Source organism: Ursus arctos, unplaced genomic scaffold, assembly GCF_023065955.2.
Source record: "Ursus arctos isolate Adak ecotype North America unplaced genomic scaffold, UrsArc2.0 scaffold_4, whole genome shotgun sequence".
NCBI classification, from domain to species: domain Eukaryota; kingdom Metazoa; phylum Chordata; class Mammalia; order Carnivora; family Ursidae; genus Ursus; species Ursus arctos.
In genome coordinates, this window is record NW_026623056.1 from 12,411,303 (window position 1) to 12,435,009 (window position 23,707).

Consider the following 23,707-nt stretch of genomic DNA (forward strand, 5'->3'; position numbering starts at 1 on the left):
ATAATTGACATAACCTTGTATTCTAGGCATACAAGATAATGATTTGATATACATGTATTGCAAAATGATTACCACAGTATACATTTTTAACAAATACTTCGTTAGGGAAGAAAAAAAAACAAACCACCAACTAGCTAGTCCTTAAAACAGTGCTTCCTGTTTTCACTTCACAGCACATAAAGAAATGATATTTGTACTTTGGAGTAACAGGAATGATTCAAATTCCTTATCTGGCCCTCTCTGAATACCAAAGGGATCTGCCTTAAAGTAGTAAAGATTATTTTTAACTGTTTTAACTGTTTAATTTTTTTTTTAACTGCCTTAAAGTAGTAAAGATTATTTTTAACTGTTTTAACTGTTAAATTTTTTTTTTCACATCATTAACAACATAGGTTTACTTGTTTTTTAAAATCTCTGACCTAAAAAAAAAAAAATCACGTCCCTTTTTGAGACACATTATATCAACTTAGCAAATGTCTGGCAGGTTATAAACATTCTTGCCTGATATTTATGTACTGCTCCTTTTTCATCTTGATTGATTTTCAGTAATTTCAGATTTTCTCACAGAGAATATATCTTTTTTTTTTTTTAAATACGTATTTGAGTCAAAGATCTGTAGGGAGCTGATGAGTTTGTTAAAATGCCTTAACATACAATCTCCCTAGTGGTGATATTCTTTCTGGAAGTAACCTGTGAATTTATCCTACAGATTTGGAAAACTGTAGGGTGGAAACTCATATCTGTTTCATTAAGCATGTATGGAGCTTTGTATCTTTACGAGAGGTTGACGTGGACCACGCGCGCTAAGGAGAGAGCCTTTAAACAGCAGTTTGTGAACTATGCAACTGAAAAACTGCAGATGATTGTTAGCTTCACAAGTGCAAACTGTAGTCATCAAGTACAACAGTAAGTTGAAAGATGTGTCTTTTATTTTTTAAGGATTATTGATATATGACATATGTGTAGAAAATGCACAACCAAGGGTTTAGCTCCAAAGAATTATCACAATGTGAACACGTTATGTAATCACCACCAAGGTGAAAAAACAATGATTATAAAACAAGTGGGCTCAAAAATGCATGATGGTATGTGTAATTTACTTTTACTGTCACAGCCCAGATTTACGAGTTTAAGATTTTGTTTTTTCAGAGAGAGAGCACGACCAAGCAGGGGTAGGGGCAGAGGACGAGGGAGAAGCAGACTCCCCACTGAGCAGGAAGCCCGACATGGGGCTCGATCCTAGGACCCTGGGATTGTGACCTGAGCCGAAGGCAGACACTTAACCAATTGAGCCACCCAGGTGCCCCACCGGATTTATAAGTTTAAAGGCATAATTCTTTTAGAACTCAAGAGAATTTTAGAATATACTGGGTCCACTAGTTTCTTTTATATATCTTAAAATTTATTTCATTGATCTAATAAAAATATAAAGAACTCCAATTAAGTCAGTGCATAGTAGTCTATATTTGGATGCTATCGAGAGCTGAATTAAAATGTTTTCTGAGCTGAAGATGATTGTGATTTAAGGGAAGAAATAACATGTACATAATTATAATAAAAGTTGAAATATGTTAATGTAAGTGGTAAGTAGGCCTCAAAAAATGAGGCTCTGGACTCTTAAATCATGAAGGATAGTGGGTCAAAAAAGACTTCCCACAAGGAAGAGTAGCCTAATGAGTTTTGAATGTGCGGAATAGGAAGATGTAGCAGAGAAACACCCCAAACCAAAAGAAAGAAAGTAGTGGGGAAAGAAATGTGTTCGGAAACATGAGAAAATTTCAGTGTAGCAGATGTGTATATGAGGGGGTACATTCGAATAGACACCTAATACTAGGACAGGAGCTTGGATATTTGGGAGTCCTGGGAGTGATGTCATCGATATTTAGCTCTGAAACAAATAACTGCAGTGGTGTGGTGTATTGAGTGGTTTAGGCTAACGAGACAAGAATTGCAGGGTGATTAAATTTTCAGACACAAGGTCAAAGTCTGTACTTCAGAGAATGGAAACAACGAGGGCACAGATCGGAGGATATTTGCCAAATATTTATTGAGCTCTTGTCTTACACAGTTTATATTTATATTAGAGATCTTTTCTCTAATGGAGGTAGCTAGACCTCCAGAAGAAATCAGCTGAGGTCACATATGTAAAAACAAAGTTAATGAAGGTTTTCATTCATCTGATCATCTTTTGCTAATTGCCTACCATGTGCTAGTAACTTTGCTAGAGGTGGTTGTAGGACATAGAGAGCTTGATCTCTTTCTTAGAAGGCTTTACATCCTAATGGAGGCAGCCTCAAATAATTACTCAAAATAATACTAGCTAAATATTTATTTAATGAAATATGAAAATAATGAAAGATGCTTAATTTGTCTAATATTGATAAATGGTGGAATGGGTTGAGAATGGAGAGGAAAAAAGACCATGGGAAATATGAATATGCACAGGAGAATAGTTGCAGAGAAAAATAAGCTAATCCTATTCCAGAGGTACACACCTACTAGGCATGCTCCCAGTTGCAAAAATAACATGTTTGCCAAAGCTACCATATTAACTGGCACACAAATTAAATATAACCCTTTGGTTGTAGAAGCATGGTTCAGTGTTGGCTATGATTTAAATTATTTTTTGTCTAAGTCACATAAGCTCATGAAATTTTCTTGCCTGTTCTCAGTAATTGTTATTTCTATGGGCAAGGGACGAGTAAAGCTTATTGTGCTTCTGAAGAAACACACCCATCTGCCTTTTTATAGCTTTTTCATATTCACAACTGCGTGTTAGAGGTTGATACTGCCTGTTGAGCATTTGTCTTGAGGCCAGATGAAATTAAGCCTACAAGTGCCACACCCTCCCCCATAACATTCGTAACAGTGTTCTTTGATACGTTATGTTTTAGGTTTATTTTACACTTGCAGTCTTCCTATATAAGCTTTAAATTAAAGCTTTGCTCATTTTAAAAGACATTCATGACTGCTGAAAAAAACCATTTTTTATTTTAAGGGAAATGGCAACCACTTTTGCTCGCCTATGCCAACAAGTTGATATTACACAAAGACATCTGGAAGAAGAAATTGCTAGATTATCCAAAGAAATAGATCAGCTGGAGAAAATACAAAACAGTTCAAAGTTCTTAAGGTATTTGAACCTTTTTTTCTCAATAATATGAGCATTTATTAGTTTCATTACCTGAATTATGTAAAATTACTAGTGAATTTGTGTTAAAACTTTCTACATGGGTTTAAATTATTATTTTCCATATTTCATATGTTTTTCATTTTCAGTGAAACCTATTTAACAAGAAAAAGCAAATCTAAATTAAAAGATTAAAAGGAATTTTTTAGATCTTTATCTAAAGCTCTGTTAAGCCATACTCATCCCCATTCAGAGGAGAAGTTTGGTAATTAAAAGTTCGAGGTTTTGTTTTGTTTTTAAGATTTCTTTATTTTAGAGAGCGAGTGTGTGCTTACACACTTGTACCACCTGTACGAGTTGGGGGGTGGGGGAAAGGGACAGAATCTTCAAGCAGACTCTCCGCTGAGCATGGAGCCTGATGCAGGGCTCCGTCCCAGGACCCATGAGCTCATGACCTGAGCCAAAACCAAGAGCCGGACACTCCACTGACTGAGCCCCCAGGTGCCCAAAAGTGTGAGTTTTTAGTCCTGTGTATTCAAGACCCTTAACTTTCATTTTCACTGGGGGACTGTTGGGTGTGCTTAAATTTGAAGCAACAGAGGTAAACAAGATAGCCTAATTTTTGCAATTCTGGTTTAATATTGACTTAACATGGATTCTGTGTGATTAAGTAAAGTTTGCCTGTGAGGACCTGACCAGGAGTGTCACCATGAGGTGACTACTTCTTGGTAGGTCTTAACGTTCAGCTTTTACCCGTTAGCTGGCTCACTTATAAGTATACTTAAGCATCAGTTAATTCCTGGTAATTAGTTCCTTGGTAATTAATGCTACATACAGTTGCCCATGTAAGAGCAGCTTGCGGTGTCTCCAAATGGAGCTAAATTTTGGGACATACATCTAAAACACCTGCAGTTGAGTCTATCCACGGTGTCATAATCTGATTTGCAGTGACATTGTCATCGCTCCTCAGTTTCATAATCTCTGGAAAAGACAACTGCCTGTCACTTAGACTCCAAACTCCTTATACATACAAACACACCCAAGTAAATTTCATTTATTCCGTTCGGCCTGTTTTAAGTTAGATCATCTCAAATACAGCCTTTCAAATTTAGTAAAATTATATGTAGTATAATTTTTTGTTTTTTTTTACTTAGGTAAGTTTTTTTAGTAGTGTTTCATCTTGTTAGAGTAAAATGTAAATGATATTACTGGCACTTACTGTAGCTTTTTGATTTTGGCAGGACTGACTTGAGTAAGTGTGAATAGTTTTGATCTGCTAATCCTTTTTCTAACAGGAAAGTTTAAAATAACAAATACCATAGTATTTAGAATCTCCATTGTTACTAGATTAGGCTCAGCAGTTCAGATAAAACTTAACTTACCTCATGCTTGAGGAGAGTTGCCTGAAGAAGCATACAGGGGAGTCCATTAACTCATATGACCTTGACCATATGCACCCAGCAACAGTACAAGACCAAGAGAAAAGAGAGAAGCTCATTCAGGTATGTGTGCGCCCTGACATAGTATGCGAATGGGAGCCACAAGCTGTGTTCCTCTGTCAGTGGCAACAGTCCTCTTGTTTTAGGGTATTTGGCTGCATCAGGTATGATTCTAGTATTAAAAAAACAAACTGTTGGTATACCACGGTCTTTGACCTCTGACAGCTACTTATGTATACATAAACCCAGTTCTATGCTATATGCTTCACTTAAGGGAATTCAGGGACAGTTATGAGTCTGTGACTCAGAATATAACTCCCATGTAAGGTAATAGGACTCCATTGTCTCTTACGCTTTTCATTCTTCAGTTTTTGGTTTTTACCTCAGTGTACCTTTTTAAAGTTCTGGACACTGGATTCTGTGTTTACAGCAAAGCTATAATAGCATATATACATACTCTTAACAGGTGGTAATAGTTTAATCTGAGTTCAGATAACTATGTAGCAGCACCTGACTAGTGATTTTCTTCTTAAGATTGGATGAAATGCATTTTTCTCTCTTTGGCCTTTATGATAATTAGATTGGTATTTTATTCATTTTTTTTTTTAAATTAGAAATAAAGCCGTTCAACTTGAAAATGAGCTGGAGAATTTTACTAAGCAGTTTCTACATTCAAGCAATGAAGAAGAATCTAAACAGTAGAGATTGCTTTGGTGATCATCATAGGAGAAAATGGAACTTGGAAGATTGGGACAGTTTATGAAATTACTTTAAATATGAATTACACTAACTGTACCTATTAGCAAATCCTTGTGTAGATTCTGGTAATGATCTATCTCAGGGTGTTTGCATTTCTGAAGAGTGTTATGATGTATTTTTAGTTTTAATTTTGGGTAAAGAAAAGGCTAAATTGTGTTAAAAATGAATTAGTTAAAAGCAACAGAACCAACTATGTGACCCCTGAGGGGTGGGGCCTTGTTCTTAATTAAGGGCTCTCTTTGTTTTTGATTCTGAAAAACTCTGCTTCCTGGCATCCAGGAGTTAGAGAATGTTCCTTTCATCTTTTCTCAAAACTAATTTTTGATGCCTATTTTAATGGGAATAGTCATTTGTTTTTGTTGTTTTCTAAACTGTATTATTGCTCTAGCAAGGAGGAGTGTGGAATGTTCTTGAGTGTATTGTTTATGCAAGTTACAATCACTTTTGCCATCCTGGCAGGTATGTAAACCACTAATATACTGTTTTTACTCCCTCTTTTTTCCCATTAAAACTGATGTAAAAATGGTATAAAGATTTGTTATCATGAAGTCTCTTATAAAAGTATCCGGGTCTGAATGGTTGCTTGATCTGCTTCTAAAGAAGCATTTTCCACTTCAACTATGATTATGGCAAGGAAACCTTTCTATCTCGGTTTTAGGAATAGTTTGAAGTGACAGAAATAGCCAAAGCTATGGGAGCTCTGAATTTTTGGTGGTTATGGTCATGTGCAAATGCTGTTGTGCAGAGGGTGTTTGGCAGGGATACTGCTGGATTGTTCCCCTGGGTAGCTTTTACTTTTATTGTATGAATTTGCCAGGGCACTGTTAATTTTTAACTTAATGAAATGTTCATGAGTTCAAGTACTGTATCTGTTTCTGTGTAAAAACTAATAGAACTGATTTGGAAACATGAAGAATGGCATTCTAGGGCTTTGCTACGCAGAATGTAGCCCCGAGGATCTCCAAAGCAGCAGCATCTAGATGCTTGTTAGAGGCAGAATGACAGTGCATTTGGTCAGGGGCAGTTTCTGCTTTTCCACAGAGGGTAACATGTTAGGCTCTTTTATCCATAATTCTTAATATTTCCTTTCTTGTGCCTTTGAGGCTCCCGAATGCTACTCAGTCTTTTCATAGCAGGTGCAGCACTATTTTCCAGGATATTTTAAGGAGAAAATAACATTACTTAGGTCACAGAAGCCTTTCAAAAATATATTTTTATGCAGATCAGGTACTAGGATGCAGTATTGAAATCCAAATACTAGTTTATAGCTTTTGTCGTTGCTTTATAACCAAAAAATAGTACAAGCTACCAACAAATGGGATTAGGTAGCAACTGCCACATGAAAAACTGATGTCTAAGCCTGGGTACTGCTTTTTTAGGTTACAGGTTCAAGACCTTAATCTTTGTATGAAAGTACGTGAACTTTTTGAAACAGCATAGTGGTTTGGTATCACCTCCTTAGTAATAGCACAGTGGCTGTCAAAGTTTGGTCCCTGGATTAACTATCCATCACTTGTGAACTTCTGAGACGTGCACATTGCAGGGTCCCCCCCAGACCTACTGAATCCAGTAGTGTTTGGGAACCAGCGGTCTAACAAGTCGTCCAGGTGACCTGATGCATGATCAAGTCTGAGAACTACCTGGAATAGTGGTTCTGGTATAGTGAAGCTACGGTAGTTCTCCATCACCAGTGTGAATGCAGTTCTACCTGATCAAGTTTGAAAATGCATGAATGTTGGAAATGGAACACTAAAATAATGAAACCCAACCTTTCTGCCTGGAGATATGTGCACCTCTAAGCCCATGAATTTTATACAGAATTATGTAATTCACAGCTGTAGTTAAGTCGTTGCACACACTTGATGGTTTACTATGTATGTTTGCAGGATTATTTGTAACTTTGTATAACCTTAAACTTTTTATAGAACTACATTTTTACAAGTATGCAAGGTGAAAATAAAATTTGTTTGCCTGATAGTTGATAAATGGAGCATTTATACTGGCAGTGAGTTTTAATCTTCATGTTTGCAGTAGGCATATCCAGTATCTTGAGTAGACTGGCTCATGCACCTGGCCAAGGAAGGAAGTTCCCTCATTCATTCTGCAAGGATGTGGTAATGAAATGAAAGCCCTAAGTAAGTAATTTTTTAGCCTTTTAACAGTAGGCAGCATTTACAGTGATAAGGAGTAGATTAAGGAAAGGAAAAAGGGTTGAGCATGAAATACTAGACTTGGAGTTTGAAAGGCTTAATTTTTAGTGATTAAGATTTTATTTATTCATTTCAGAGACACAGAAGGGCGGGTAGGGCAGAAGGAGAGGAAGAAGCAGGCTCCTCCTTGAGGAGGGAGCCCAGTGTGGTCTCAATCCCAGAACCCTGGGATCATGACCTGAGCCAAAGGTAGATGCTTAACCAACTGAGCCACCCAGGCACCCAGTTTTAGTGTGATTTTTTAAAAATTAGAACACATTACGTGAAATCTGGTTAAAAGCAATTTATTGATTACAATATCAATTCACAGCAACATTTCACAGAGCTACTGTACAAATAAAGGAATGAATCATTGTGCAAGAAAGATCCAAGAATACTATTAAATCATGGTACAAGTCCATAGTTTGGTTGAAAGCTTTTATAAGAGCTTTAAGCTACGTTCATCTTGCCCATAGTCATACTACTGACATTCCAAGTCAATTGGCTACAAGTTTGTTCTATAGAAACCACGGTAGGTGAAAAACATTTTACTCAGCTTTAAAAACCCACTTCTGTGTGGATGCCTTTGGATAAGAATATGCGAATCCAAGTGTTCAGATGCTTTGAAAACAATAGAATAGAGCACCATTGTGTAAAAGACAAAAGGCTTGAACTACCTACCAAGTATCACTGAAGTTCAATTAAAAAATAAATACTATATGATGTAAGATTTTTTCGGGAACACTTAACACCAGTTGAAACACATAACCAGTTTCTTCATGATGCTGCATTATAACTATTTTATAGGATCAGTAATTGGACTTAAGAAAAAGACTCAGGAAATTTTATCAACATGCAAACACATCCGCTAAATACAAGGTGTACCATCAATCTGTGACTAATAAACTTTTAAAAGATACACTGCTACCTTAAACATTCAACTACAAACCATTTTAATGAGTACCTATTGTAACCAATATTTTTAGATATACCACAGAATTTAAGGCAACTCAAAATGAACGGGAGGAAAAACTAGTAAAGATGAAACTTAATTCACAATACCAGTTTTTTTCATTGTGCTACTCTTTCTCACAAGAAGGATGGGCTAAACTTGAGAGTGTTTTAAAAAATTCTAACAGGAGATAAGAGTTTAAAATTTTGCTTTCCACAATGGCAAAAGGGAAATTTGAAGCTGAACATAGTACTTGATTTAAAAGCAAGAATTTTTAAGCATGATTTATACCGTAAAGATTCTAGAGAGAATATTGTGAAAATGAAAGGCCCATTTAGAAGACTGTTTAATCAGTTTCCATAAGTTTAAACATCAACAGATAAGCCACAAGTATTCACTTGCCTTGTAGTTTAAAATGTGAAACATTCAACAGTAACCAAAGCATAAATTTCCCTGAATGTTTTCACTTTTAAAAAGGTTAAAATTGTTAAATCTAAGACCGCAATAGTGTCGGAAAAGGTCAGTTATGATATTGGCATGGTATATTTTAACAATAAAAATTTCATTGTCACCTGGAGAAGGCAAGATCCATTTCTCTCAATAGGTTAACTTTAAAATTGCTTAACATGTTCCAGAAGCACAAACATCCATATGTCTAGGATACTAGTTAACTATCATCGTGCAGTAGTTCAGCTGAGTCTACATTAAAATGAGAATGGCCTATTAGACTTACAATTGAAATGTTAAACCCAAATTTTTGCCCCTGTGAAGATGAATTCGGTGTGGTGCATGGAACCATGGGATCACAACTAGAAAAATCGGAGGGAGGGAGGGAGGGAGTCTAAACCTCTAACACAGCAGCCAAAAAGGAGGCCTGCCTGTCCATCAGGGTGGAGAGGTCTTTGCTATCAGCTTTCGGGACCATCTGCTGAACCACATGGCAATCACTCACTCCTTTTAGAAAAGAATATGTTCTCTTAAATTATTCTTGCCAGATCTGAAAAAAACAGTCTTTATGAAGTGATTAATGAATCTATAAACAAACATGCTGAGGCATATTATGTTTAAATGTTTCTTATAAGGTAAAAGAAAACAGGCACCAGATAAATGCAACAATCTTGATGCAAAGTCTTTAAAACTGCACAGTAATACTCTATTACTCTTACTGGTTACAAGTCTTACACACAACACTTAAGACTATCAGCTGAACTCAAACTGCAAGTAAATAAATATATTTAGCAATTTGAACCTTGATTACTAGAGAGCAAAGGTTTAGCTAGTAAGTTAATGTGGTAATGAGTCACCATTTTATCTTCTGTATAAATAGCCACTGTAGTGGTTGGGTCTTAGTTGCCTAGTACACACTGAATTATGGGAACTGCTTTTAAGCTTATCTACGAAGACTTTAACTCATTCTATCAACATGCTAATAAAGACCATGAAATTCTTGTAGTCTGTGTATCTCCGACAAAAGTATCTTTGTTACTAGAATAACTTTCAAAGTAGAGATACTCTTACACATTATATATATATATATGGCTATTTTGAACATGGCAGAAGTGGTTTCTTGAACAGGAATTTTGAATGAATTGCTGAACTACATACATGGCAAACCCTCACCTTTTTGGGAAATGAATACGTTCCTTTAAAATATTCTTGCCTTACCTCAAAGAGCTATTCCTTATGAAATGACAGTCCACAAACATTAATTGCAAAAAAAGTTCATAGAAATCTTATATGTGTTTATAAATATACATTCATGCCTGCCATCTACAATAGTCTTTTTTTTTTTTTTGGTCCTATATCTTAATCTTTATCCATTTCCTTTTTATTATCAGCTGATCTTAAAACTGATAGAGACTTCATTATAGTTGATGCACTTACTAGCACATTCACAAAAATGAAAATTCACAAGTAAAATTTGGGGAGTATTTAGGGTTACATGTGATCAAAAGTTGAGACCCATCTCAACAGTAACGGACATGGTTCGCTAAATTACAAAAATAATGCACTTCTATATATGAGAATAATCCATGACTTCACCATCAAGCAAGACTAACAATCTTCTATTGTCCTTTAGCTTTAGTTATAGGGGGAAAGTATCTTTGTTTCAATGGGGGGGACGCATTCTAGCAATAGACACATTATATCATTGACAAACAGGAGTTGCTTAGTATTTTCCTCTGACTCCTTTAAGAACCGCTCCTGGAATTTTTCTTTTGGCTTTAAAGTGGAGTCCCTTGGATCTAAGGCTTCTTTTTGGCAAAATCACTTAGAAACCATTATTTTGTGCCAAGAGAAGAATTACAGAAGAGCAAGAAGTCTGAATATTTCCTTTTTAAAATTTAAGTCACAGATAATATAAAATCTGAATTGATATGAACTATTTGAACATGAATTCATAAAGCTACCTTGCTACACAATTATAACTAATCAAGTGTAGTGACTGGTTAGATTTTAACACTCCTTTCAACAACATAATACCATCACATTGTATTTCCCATCTACATGTGTATCAACGGAGAACACTGGGGAAAATTCTTCAGCTACAAGGACGATCTAAATGTTAATCTGAAATAATGAGTGGACCCTACAAACTCGGTTCTAGATTATAAAATCACTAGGAAAGCCCAACTATTTAGAGGGCTACTCAAAGTGTCATTTGATCGTAACCAGATTTTTTAAATGTCAAGAACCATTTTTACGCAATTACTGCTATTAATGTAAGAGTTTCTCATATAGGTCTAGAATTTCAGAATGAAATCTCGATTCCCTGGCCTTCAGATTACCTCCCCCTCCAAGGACTGAAAATGAGCACTTATTTAAATTCGTAGGATGGCAAAGGATGCCGCAGAAACTAATTATCTACTCAACAGAGACTACCCTCTGAGTTACTAGGCCTGCTAGCATTTGAGACATGAAGCAACCAGGAGCTCTTTCGGATGAAAAAGGGAGGTCAGAAATCAAGAAGCCTTTCTTCAAACATAAGTACACATACATAGGGGATCACCTCCATCTATTACTGTGCCTACTTCTTCCATTACAAAACTCAAAAATGTGATACTTCTTATGTATAGAAAGTTAAAAATGTAGGTCTTAAAAAATGCAAACACAATCAAACATGAAAACAGCTATAATGTGTACATTCTGTCCTACACGAAGAAAATAACAAATTTGAGTACAAGCAAAAATTCATCAAGGTTAAATTAGCTCAACTCCTCAAATTAATGCACTGGTCCTTTTGATCTCAGCAAGCACCCTTGCATTTTCCCCCCACTTTTTTGTTTTGTAGTTTACTGAAATCATCTTTTTGTATATAATAATCTCAATAGAAAAATCTTCACCTGCAAATATAAGGTAGAATTTTCTTCTCACAGCGATAGGCTGTAGCACTGATTTCTCCAGATTGCAACGGAGAACAGAAAACCTGTACACACTATTAATTCCAGATTCTAAGAAAACTGTCCCAAGAGCCTGTTGCCACAGCCATGCCATCATCGGTTACACCTAAACAGCTGACGCGGTTATCATGACCAGCAAGAACACCTGAAAAACAAAAGTTCGGTAAAAAGTTAACAGGCAACTTTCAGAATTAAACAGGTATATGCATAAAAGATCTAGAAGGGTATTTAAAACCTAACCTGGGAGACTGGGTGCAAGAGGTAAGCTAGATATGTGAAATACAGTTCTTCGCATTATATGAATTTCTGGCGCGTACATCAGCCCATGCTTATCACTCTTGACATACTTTATAGTCATGCTTGCTTAGCTCTAGGAAAAGAGATGTATACTTTACATCTCTAATAAGTTCATGATCTGCCAGATGTTGCCACTGCTGTTTTCAAAACAGAATCTCAAATGCAGTTCAGTGAAGCGGCCTTTCACCACAAGAACAGCAAGAATAGGAATGAAGTTGCCTGACCTCACCACTTCCAAAAACACCAATGTAATTTATGTACTTTGTTCTGTTAAACAGTAAACACCGCAATGTTTTGGTTATAACTTTGTGAAACCACCCAACTCATCTAGTTATAGTTTCGTATATTAAAGTTAAATTCATTTGATAGATCACCACATGGGATAAAACGAATATTCCCAAATAACTGCGAGGAAAATAAGAAACGTGAAGATCTACAAGAAAACTTAGAATATATCAAATTCAAGAATTTTTTCTTTAATAAACTGTGTTTGAGTTTGCAGTATCTCTGTAACAAAGCAAAATCATGTTCGCCCAACCTCAGGAACATACTCTTGTCTAACGCAATGCTCTCTGCAGAACCCCCGGCACAGCAGCGTGTAGCAACGGACAACTGTACAATTATGGGTTGAAACAACAAATGAGCACTGTGACTAGATACTCCAAGTCACGTTGGAAAGGAAAATGAATTAGCAATTCACAAGTTGTCATTCAAATTTACTGTGAAGTATCCAGTGGAGCCAACCTGAAACCAAGCAGCTGTAAGCAAAGCAAAACTAACTCAAGCATATGCTAAATTATGGAAAACAAACACATTCTAATTTTGTTAGGGATACTAATTGATTCAATACAGGCAAAACACCTAATACCTCTTTAAACAAAAGTCCTAATTGTGTAAACACTGACTGGCGTTCTAAATAAAATCCGCTGTACATGGGAAACATTAGAAGACACAAAGGAGGTGGCCGTGGTGGGAGGAAAGATGTTAAAGCTGAACCCCAACAGAGAACGCCAAGAAGTTGAAAAGAAAAAAAAAAATCAATGACTCATTCGAATTGTTCTAAAGCTTCCAGACATTCTCTGTTGAGGGTTCAGCTTCACCATCACTCTCCCACCGCCCCCCAGTGCGGATACTAATAAACCATGTTGGAGTGCGCACGCACACAATCAAGGAATAGCAAGAGAGGACTATTATTTAGAGATCTGGAAAGAAATACTTAGGAGCTACCTTAGGGAACAGGAAATGAGGGCTGGGGCCAGAGGACTGCTGTTTGGTAACAAGCCATGTACCTGTTTGCATATGCATAATACTGATTCTAAAGAATACTTAAAATCACTGTGTAAGTTGTTATTCCTGACAGTCCCCAGTGTGACTTGATACAGTCCCTAATATTCTGGAAGCGACGGGGGAGCACTCAGGGCATGGGGCTAAGGGGAAGGTGGGAACAGGTCCTGCCCCAGACAAGATCTGCTCCGGATGCAAGAAGATTCCCGGCAGTTACAGCGCTTCCCGTCAGGTGGGAAGAAACCAATCTGGAGAAGACCACACTGAATTAGACCCACGCTTCATCTTTGGAACAAAACTGACCGAACAAGAACATACTCTGGAACTAGATGTTACTACTCTTGACCTAACGGGAACGTCACCACGGCCCACGAGCGAGAACCGCCAGGGTGCCGCTGCCCGCGGCCCCGCGGGACCCGTCCCCGCGTCCTGAGCCGAGCGCAGCCTGCTGGGCTGCGCACCAACCTGCGCGGTCGCCTTTGAGCGTGTCCCACACGTTACAGTTGAAGTCGTCGTAACCGGCTAACAGGAGGCGGCCGCTCTTTGAGAACGCCACGGAAGTGATCCCGCAGATGATGTTGTCGTGCGAGTAGAGCAGCAGCTCCTGGTCTGCGCGGAGGTCGAAGAGCCGGCACGTGGCGTCGTCGGAGCCCGTGGCGAAGGCATAGCCGTTTGGGAAAAACTAGAAGGCAAAGGAACAGACGCTGACCGCGCAGAAGGGTACGAAACCCGCGCAGCGGCGGCGAGGTAACGGACTCGGGTAAGACAGGGCTAGGCTCAACTCCGACTTGGCTTCTGAGCAGGTGAGAACTGTCGCCCCGAAACTCTCACGCACTCCGGGCCTTGGCTTCCGAGTGCTGGGCAGGGCTGACGGAAGGAGCGCGCGGGGCCGGGCCGGGCGCAAGGCCAGTCCCCAGGGCAGGCGGCTCTGCTCCTCCCCCGGCCGACGCCGAGACCGCGATCGGACAGCACTGTTCACGGTGCTCGCATTAACCATTCCAGAATCCCACGGGAGAAATAAATAGCAGAGATTTTACAGAAGAGAACATAAATCGTCCCGGTTAGGCGACGTATGAAGTTAAGCTAGTAGTAAACTCTGCATTGTGTTTGTGAATCCCCTTTTCTCAGAACCTAGCACTACTCAACATTGATTTTTTAAACAGACCTTTTTTTTTTTTTCATGTATCTTTTGGTCATCTGTATTATTTTTGTGAACTCATTCTTCACGACCTTTGCTTATTTTTTACTATCCTGTTAGTACTTGATTTGTAGAAATAAGATGACTACAAAAGTTTTTTTTTCAAATTTTAGTTTTTTATAGTTTCCTTTTAAAAAAATAAACAATTTCCTTTTTATGTAATCAAATTTATCTTTCCATTTGAGATTTCTTCCATTGTTTTTATGAATAAAGTCCTTTCTCAGGCTTATTAGCTGATGTTCACTTATATCTTTTTCTAATTTCTTAAAGTAATTTCATTTTTCACATCTTAATTTTTATCTATCCAGGATTTGATATACAGCATTCAGTATAAAGATCTAACTTAATAGTCAAGTAACTGTCCCCACAATTGATTAATCATTTTACTGATTTTTTGTTACATCTTTAATTCACTGAACTCTTATATTCACAAAAATGTTAGTTGTGTCTATATCCTTTCTTATACCTGTATCACACTTTTTAAAAATCGTAACTTGATTGGGGCACCTGAGTGGCGCAGTCGTTAAGTGTCTGCCTTCGGCTCAGGGTGTGATCCCGGCATTCTGGGATCGAGCCCCACTAGGAGCCTGCTTCTTCCTCTCCCACTCCCCCTGCTTGTGTTCCCTCTCTCGCTGGCTGTCTCTGTCAAATAAATAAAAAAATCTTTAAAAAAAAATCATAACTTGATAGTAAATTTTTCTATCTGGCATGGCAGAATACTATGGTACTCTGATTCAAGTCAGAGTGTTTTCTCCTCTCCCCCACTTCAATTTCACAGACGTTTGATCAAGTTTCTTTTCTCCATATTCCTCTGACTCATCTCAACAACAACAACAACAAAATCCACTTGGGTTTCTTTTGAGGGAGGGGGAGAGAATCCCGGCAGACTCTCCCTGGACTCAGGGCTCCATCGCATGACCCGGAGATCACAACCTGAGCCGGAAACAGGAGTTGGACACTTAACAGATGGTACCACCCAGCCACCCCTCCACTTGGGTTTTGATTAAAATCTGTATTAAGCCTAAAAATTAGTTTGAGGGACAAATGATTAGCTTATTATATGCAGTCTTCTCATTCAGGAAGATGGTATTTTAAAAAAAACTTTATTTTTTAATTTAGAGAAAGGGAGTGCAAGAGTTGGTAGGGGGAGGGAGGGAGAGAATCTTAAGCAGGCTCCACGCCCAGCGAGGAGCCCGACGTGCGGCTCCATCTCGGGACCCAAGCTGAAATCAAGAGCTGACACTTAACTAAGCCACCCAGGCACCCCACGATTATTTTTAAGTAATCTCTATATCGAACATAGTGCCTGATCTCACAACCCCGAGATCAAGAGTTAACATGCTCCACTGACAGCCAGCCAGGTGCCCCAGGAATATGGAATTAAAAAAAAAAGTTTCAACAAAATTTTATGATTATCTTTATAAAGATTCTACACATTTCTTGCTAAATGTATGCCTCTTTCCTAATTTCTGTTGCTATTCCCAATAGGATTTTCTTCCTTTCTGTTCTCTTTTACCTGGTTATTACTGGTGTATACAAGAAAGTTATTGATTTTAAAATAGTGTCTGTCACCCAGAAAATACACCAAACTCTTTGTGATACCTAGACAGCCAGACTATATCACCTGCAAATAATGACATTTTTTCTACTTTCGAATTCAGCTTTGGGTCCAACTACATCAGCTGAAAGTTTCAGAACAATTTAAACTAGGGTGATGGTATTATCGTCTTGTTACTTAATACAATAAGAATGCCTCCAGTGTTTTCAGTGTTAAGAAGTTCCCCCTCCCCCACATTCAGGATGATGGTGGAGGAAGGCAGTGATTAACAGGGTAACAGGCTCTCAGAAATGCAAGTACTTTTTACTTTAATGCTTTTAGGATGCTTCAAGCCTGGTTCCAGCAGAGATAGTTTTTCCACATCAAAAACAAGGAACTACTTTCCCTTTTCAAATTCCCCAAAGGCGTAAGGAACCTCTAGCCACAATTTCCTCTGTCTACCAAGGATCCAATCATTAGTCCTCCCAGACCACAGTGAAGTTTAGAAAGAAGGCCCTTAAGCAAGTGAAAGGCTTCACCAAACCCTTACTACCTACCTAGAGGCTAACGATTTTGACCACTTTCTTCCATTCTAAGAGCCAGCAAGATACTCTCCATTGTTCCTTTGCAGGAGGTCCAACAATACCATTTGTATACATTTACCAGCATGTATGGGTTAAACCTGTTCTCTACCACGGACCGAAACAGAAGCTGTAGTGCAGTAAAGGACGCTGGCGCAGAACACCCAGCCACAAAGGTCACCCCTTTCAGCTCAGCGTAAGGGGCACAGCGTGCCAACAGTCTATGTCCAAGACACAGGATGGCCAGACATCCCGTTTTGTACAGGATCGTCCCCGTTACGCCTTTCTCCTGAGGAAAACTGGGAACGACATTCTTCCACACTCAGAATTTCACATTCCCTAGTTTGGATGATAGAGGCTCACCTTACCAATACGATGGACTAGTTTTAATTGCCTGGGAGCTTAGGAAGCCCTCAGAATTAGAGGAAATATCTGAATATATATTAAATATGCCAGATGCATTTAAAGAAACGTGCGTGTGATGGCTGTTCATTCAAGTTGGGTTCTTTGGGTTTGTTTTTAATGATAGAGAAGACCTTTCCAGTACTGAGTTTTTTGTTTTTTAGAAAGGGGTGTTTGCTTTTTATCAGATACTTTTCGGTATCCAAAATACTGACAAAATGACTTGGTAAATCTCATTAATAGATTCCCCCATATTAAATCATTCCTACATCCCTAGAACTAATTTTCACTATATATATAATGTATCTTTTTAACCTTGACACATTGTTGGATTTGATTTGCTGTAATTTTTCCTAAGATGCTTTTCTCTAGTCTTAAGGGAGACCCTTTCCTGTGTTTTGGTATAAGGGTTATGCTAGTCTGACATAATGAACTAGGAAACTTTTTGTCTTTTTCTGCGCTCAGGAACAGTTTTAATAGTGCTGAAATTTTCTGTTTCTTCAAAGTACAGGTTATTTGCCAATAAACTACATGGGTCTGAACATTTCAATAAAAAGTAGTTTTAAAAAAATTATCAAGCTAGTCAAGTTTTCATTTATTGAGTCAGTTTTGGAAAACTGACTTAGAATTACTGTAAGTTACATGTTTTATGATTTTTAAAATCTTTAAAAAAGTAATAAAATAAAATCTTTTATATGTAGTAATATAACCTTTACTATTCTTAATTTTATGTATCTGCAATATTTATCCTTGTTCTCTTCAGCTCCTTCCTCTCCCTCTCCTCATGTGAACTGTTCTTTTTTCCGAAGTCCTGAGCTATTTCTTCTGATTTATTATTTCTTTAGCGGCCTACTATGCAACTGGTTATGTTTAAGACGACCTGTCCAGTGCAGAGTGTAATGTTTATTCAGTCAACATTATTAAACTACATTACTCAAATCCTTCCTCTTTTTTCTTGCCTACCTATCAGTAGCTCAAAGTTGTACGCGCAAGTCTCCTACACAACGGTGTTCTGGAGTCATTTCTCCTTGCATTTCTAATGGCTTTGGCTTTATGAGTATTTCAGTGTCATAGCCTCACTACTGACCATCTCTTGCTAATGTAAAACTTCTCGTCTTACAGTTTTTGTTTCCACTTTACTTTGCATAATAGAAATATAGTAATATTACTACAGTTTTCTTTTAGTTTATCATTTGCCCACTCTTCCATTTTTACTGTTAGCTTTCCTGGGCCATTTTGTTTTAGAGGTAGCTCCTGTTGTAAACAACATATAGTTTGATTCACAATGTATCTTTTAATAGTGGCAGCCATTTACATGTATTGCCTTGAGTTACTATATGTGGTCTTAAGCTCTTATCCTAGGTTATATTTCCTGGAATTTTTCTCCCCTAAAATATGACCTCTGATACTTAAAATCCCTGGGTCACAATATTTCTCCCTCAACACTCAGCAGACACTGTTCAGGAGTCTCCCAGCCCTGTTTATTATGGATAAGTGTGAGGCTAGCCTGACTTCTTATCTGTTGTATCTAGGTAATCTACTTTTTCATTTTGAATATTTCTAGAATTTTTTGTCATGTTTTGATATCTTAAATTCAAGAGAATATGTCTATGTTGGTCTTTATAAATTACTTTTCAATACTGGGCAAGCCCCTTTACGTTGTTTTCTTTCTTCAGCTCATTTTTAAAAAAATTATTTCTTTGCTATACCTCCACTTTCAGTCAAAATGGAGTAACAATGATTACATTTACCCCCATGCTAAAAAAAAAAATAAAAGAAAGAAAATTGACCAAATATATGAAACATGGTTCTAAAGACACTGGGTAACAGTCAACAAAGGAGAGTGGTCCCTGAAAGACAGGACACAAATGAAGTAAGCCCCGTAACTGCCCCAACTTCCTGCCTGGAGAGAGTTTACAGGTCATGGTGCTGGGAAGGAGAACCTAAATGGAGCCCACTGACATCCGAGTTGAGGAGACAGAGCTGGGAATCCAGGGAGTCCAAGGCAGCTAGAGCTCACGAGCCAGAGCACCAGAAAGGACAACCCTTGGCAGACAGGAAAGTCAGGAGATGATAAGGGGCCCCTCAGGTATTCAGCTGAGTACTGAGCACAGGTGCGTGAGGAAACTTCTCAAGCAGAGGAGACACGCATAAAGATAACAGGAAACAAGCTGATGCTCATCCAGGGCCAAGAATAATGTCTGTCCCTCCTACCAAGAGGGAAAACCTCACAGTTCACTAGGAAGAGAGATCATAAGGTTTTCCCTCAAGGGTGGGACAAACTTCAGTACAAAGTGCTGCTCTGGGCCCACCGAACAGAACTGAAAGGTAAGACCTGAACAGATCAAATTATTCCAAATAACTATGCCCTAGAACAAAGCTAAATAGTATTCATATAAATACAAAATGACCCATCACCCACCAAGGTAAAATTTACAATGTCTGGCATCACATCTAATGAAAACCAGACATGCAAAAGCAAGAAAATATGACCCATAATTAGGAGGGAAAAAAAATTACTCAGCGGACACAAACCTCCAAAATATCACAGATGATAGAATTAACAGACAAGGACAAAAGCAATGTCGGAGCTTAAGAAGAAGCCTGTATGGGTTTAATGGCAGATGAGACACTGCAGAAGAAGAGTAGTGAGCTGGAAGACACAGAAACAGCAACTATCCAGAGTGAAATACAGCAAGTAACAAGACTGAAAAATAAAATGAACACAGTATGAGCGAACTGTGGGAACACTCCAGGTGTCTTAATGTATGTGTATTTCGAGTCCCTAGAGCAGTAGAAACAAAAATACATTTTAATGGTAACAGCTGGCAATTTTCCAAATTTGATGAAAACTATAATCCACAGTTCCAGACACAAGAAATAAGAAAATTATACAAAGACACTTCATAATCAAGTTGCTTAAAAACAAAGAGAAAAGACACCTGGGTGGTTCGGTTGGCTCAGCCGCTAACTCTTGGTTTCGGCTCAGGTCACAGTATTGGGCTTGTGGGATCAAGCCCTGCATCGGGCTCCATGCCCAGCACAGAGCCTGCTTGAGATTCTCTCTCCGCCTCTCCCTCTGCCCCGTTCCCATGCCCCAGCTCAACTTGTTCTCTCTCTGAAATAAATGGATAAAGTCTTTAAGAAACAAACAAAAAAAACCCAGAAAATATTAAAAGCAGCCAGAGGAAAATAAAGGACACACTGTGTAGAGACCAAATAGAATGATAGGACATCTCACACCGGTATTAACATAAACCAGAAGCTGGAAGACAGAGTATCAACAGAAGAAAAAAAACAAAACAAAACAGTGATAATATTTTTCAGAAATGAAGGCAAAATAAAAAATGTTTTAGATATACAAAAGCTGAATGAGGGACTTTAACAGATTTGCACTATAAGAAACATTAAAGGAAGCCCTTCAAGGAGAAAAATAGTTGAAAATCTGAATCTATAAACAAAAGAATGAGGAGCACAGAAAACGGTAACTATGTTAATAAATGTAAAGACTTTATTTTTTAAATCTCCCTAAAGGAACATCAGCTCTTGAAAGCAACAATAATATCAACGTCTTGTAGGGCTTAGACCTATAAAAGTAAAATAACAACAACTGCACAAAGGCTGGGAGGGGGAGAAGTGGGGGAATCCAGGTAAAAGGTTCTTATCTACACGGAAAAGTGATATAGCAGCACTTAAAGTAAACTGCCACGAACGGTACAGGTGCACCACACATTCTCTCGGCAACCACCACCACAACAAAAACCAACAAAAATATTGCTAAAAAGCCAAGAAAGGAAATTTAAAAATTCAAAAAATTTTTAAAACACGCAAAACAAGGCAGAAAAAGAAGAACAAAGAATAGACAGGACAAAAGGCAAAGAGCAAGATGGTGGATTTAAACCTAATCATGTCAATACAATAATCATACAAAATGTAAATGGTCTAAACAATAAAAGGCAGAAATAGGACTTTAAAAAAAAAAAAGATTTGAGAGCGCGAGCGAGTGAGCAAGCATGAGCAGGGGAGGGGAAGGGGGAGAGAGAGAGAGAAGCCGACTCGCTGCTGAGCAGGGAGCCCAATGCAGGACTTGATGCCAGGATCCAGGGATCATGACCTGAGCCAGGGGCAGATGCTTAACTGACTGCGCCACCCAGGCGCCCCGAAATAGGATTCTCTAGACCCAACTACTGCCCTATAAGAAAATCGCTTTGAAAATAAAAACACAAATAGCAAGGAAAAGCAAGGAAAAAGATATGCCCCTGCTAAGACTAATCAAAAGCAAGCTAGGGTAGCTCTATTAATATCAGACAAAAGCTTCAGAGTAAATAACATTCCCGGGGATAAATGTCATAATGACAAAGAAATCAACTGACCCAGAGAACACAATAACCCTAAAGGTTTATGCTTTCAAATACTCATTGAAAGGGGCGCCTGGGTGGCACAGCGGTTAAGCGCCTGCCTTCAGCTCAGGGCGTGATCCCGGCATTCTGGGATTGAGCCCCACATCAGGCTCCTCTGCTATGAGCCTGCTTCTTCCTCTCCTACTCCCCCTGCTTGTGTTCCCTCTCTCGCGGCTGTCTCTCTGTCAAATAAATAAATAAATAAAAACTTAAAAAAAAAAACTCATTGAAGAAAAACTAATAAACTGCAAGGAAAAATGGACAAATACACAATCAGAGATTTCAACAGCCCTCTCTGAATAATAAATAGAACTGACAAGTATCAATAAGAGTACAGAAGACCTGAATACTATTTTTTTCCCCACCACCCTCCCCCAGGCTCTGAAGACCTGAATACTACTATTAACCAACTTGAGATAATTGTTATCTGTGGACTTCTCCATCCAGTATAACAGCAGAACAGAGATTCTTTTCAAGTGCAGAACAATGACCAGGTCAGACCATATGCTGGACCATAAAACAAGTCTCAAGAAGTTTAGAATCTTATAAATCCTACGAAGTGTATTCTTGGACCATAATACAATTAAAAACAAAAATAAAAATATCAAGAAAATCTCCACATATTTGAGAATTATATAACGTATTTCTAAAAAAGTCCTGGGTCAAAGAGATCAAAATTATAAAGAATTTTTAAATAAATGAAAATGAAAACACAGCACATCCATATCTGTGGAATGCACCAAAAGCAATGTTTACAAACTGACCACTTTAAGCTTCAATATTAAGGGGGAAAAAAGTTTCAAATCAACTTCTACCTTACACACCTAGAAAAGAAAATGAAACCCAACTACACAGCAAAGAAATAAAAAGAGTGAAAATTCAAATCAAACAGTAAAAAAAAAAAAAAAAAAAATCAATGAAATAAATAAGACAGAGCAAATTGTTCGAAAAATAGAGCAAATCGTTCAAACCAAAACATGGTTCTTTGAGAAGATAAAGAACACAGCACCACAAACTGGGTGGCTTACCCAGCACACATTTAAGGTCCAACAGCTCTGGAGGCTGGAAGCTGCAGTCAAGGTGTCTGCTGGCTGTAGATGGCAGTCTCTTCCCTGTGACTCTTCACACTGTTTACTTTCTCTGCTTATTGGTCTGGAGTTTCCCCCTTTTTTCTAAGGATACCAGTCATCCTGGATTAAAAGACCTCCAATCTGGTCTGACTCAGCTCATCACATCCCCAACAACCCTATTTTCAAATAAGGTCACACGCTGACGTAGTGGGGGTCAGGACTCAACGGATAAATAGATAACCTCAACAGGCCTATATCTAAATACGACATTACGTTTGTGGTTAAGTCTCATGCTTAAATTTCACAGAGAAATTCAACCAAACATTTAAGGAAAAAATAACACCGATTCTGCACAAACTGCCCAGACAACTGAGGTGGAGGGAATGCTCCCCACCTCTGCCTACGCCAGCCTTCGTCTGGTATCGAATCAGAAAAAAAACATTTCAAGAAAGGAAAAATAGAACTTTAATGAATATGGCCGTAAAACTTCATAAAAACTTTCATAAATCAAATGCACTAATATATAAAAACAATTATGCATGATGACCAAGTGTGGTTTGCCCCAGAAATACAGGGTTGGGTTAAAAGGGGGGGGATATCAATGTGAATTCACCATTTAACAGACTAAAAAACAAAAACCACACGATCATCTCATCAAATGAAGCGGAAATATTTAATAAACTCCATTCATCCCTGACAAAATCTAAGCAAATTAGGAAGAGACTACATCAACCCAATAGAGGTGATAGGATGAGAGATGGAGACTAGGTTTACCTGCTCTGAAATTCTCTTCTTCTAACCAGGCTGACCTAATAACAGAGGATGAGGGTAACAAAGCACTGACTTCCTCAGACGTTCAACAAAATTATAAAAAATGGCTTTCAATATGTGAATAAGTAGAAACCAATTTTTCCGCCCAAATACATCTTCTTACGAAATTAGAAGTGTCTTATACGCATAAGCGTTTGCATGCAGAGTACTTTTGGAAATGCTAGTCATTTCTATACGGTTTAGCATTTGGCCTACACAGGACAATAACCACATATGATTCGTTTATGCTCATATACA

General features: G+C 38.1%; 2 protein-coding genes across 5 annotated transcripts in view; one reads left to right on the top strand and one right to left on the bottom strand.

Annotated features, from left to right (window-relative positions):
• MFN1 (mitofusin 1) overlaps window positions 1-7,314 on the top strand; it is a 31,541-nt gene extending 24,227 nt beyond the window's left edge. For both annotated transcript variants that reach the window (XM_026498297.4, XM_026498289.4), the window contains exons 16-18: window positions 710-906; window positions 2,999-3,133; window positions 5,184-7,314. In XM_026498297.4, the coding sequence (XP_026354082.2) occupies window positions 710-906; window positions 2,999-3,133; window positions 5,184-5,271 (420 nt within the window). In that variant the 3' untranslated portion in view covers window positions 5,272-7,314. The remainder of the gene's footprint in view (window positions 1-709; window positions 907-2,998; window positions 3,134-5,183) is intronic.
• Window positions 7,315-7,806: 492 nt separating this feature from the next.
• The window catches only part of GNB4 (G protein subunit beta 4), a 55,479-nt gene continuing 39,578 nt past the window's right edge, over window positions 7,807-23,707 (bottom strand). For all 3 annotated transcript variants that reach the window (XM_026498267.4, XM_044383952.3, XM_048214891.2), the window contains 2 exons: window positions 13,917-14,133; window positions 7,807-12,015 (listed from right to left, as the gene is read on the bottom strand). In XM_026498267.4, coding sequence (XP_026354052.1) covers window positions 11,909-12,015; window positions 13,917-14,133 — 324 coding nt within the window. In that variant the 3' untranslated portion in view covers window positions 7,807-11,908. The remainder of the gene's footprint in view (window positions 12,016-13,916; window positions 14,134-23,707) is intronic.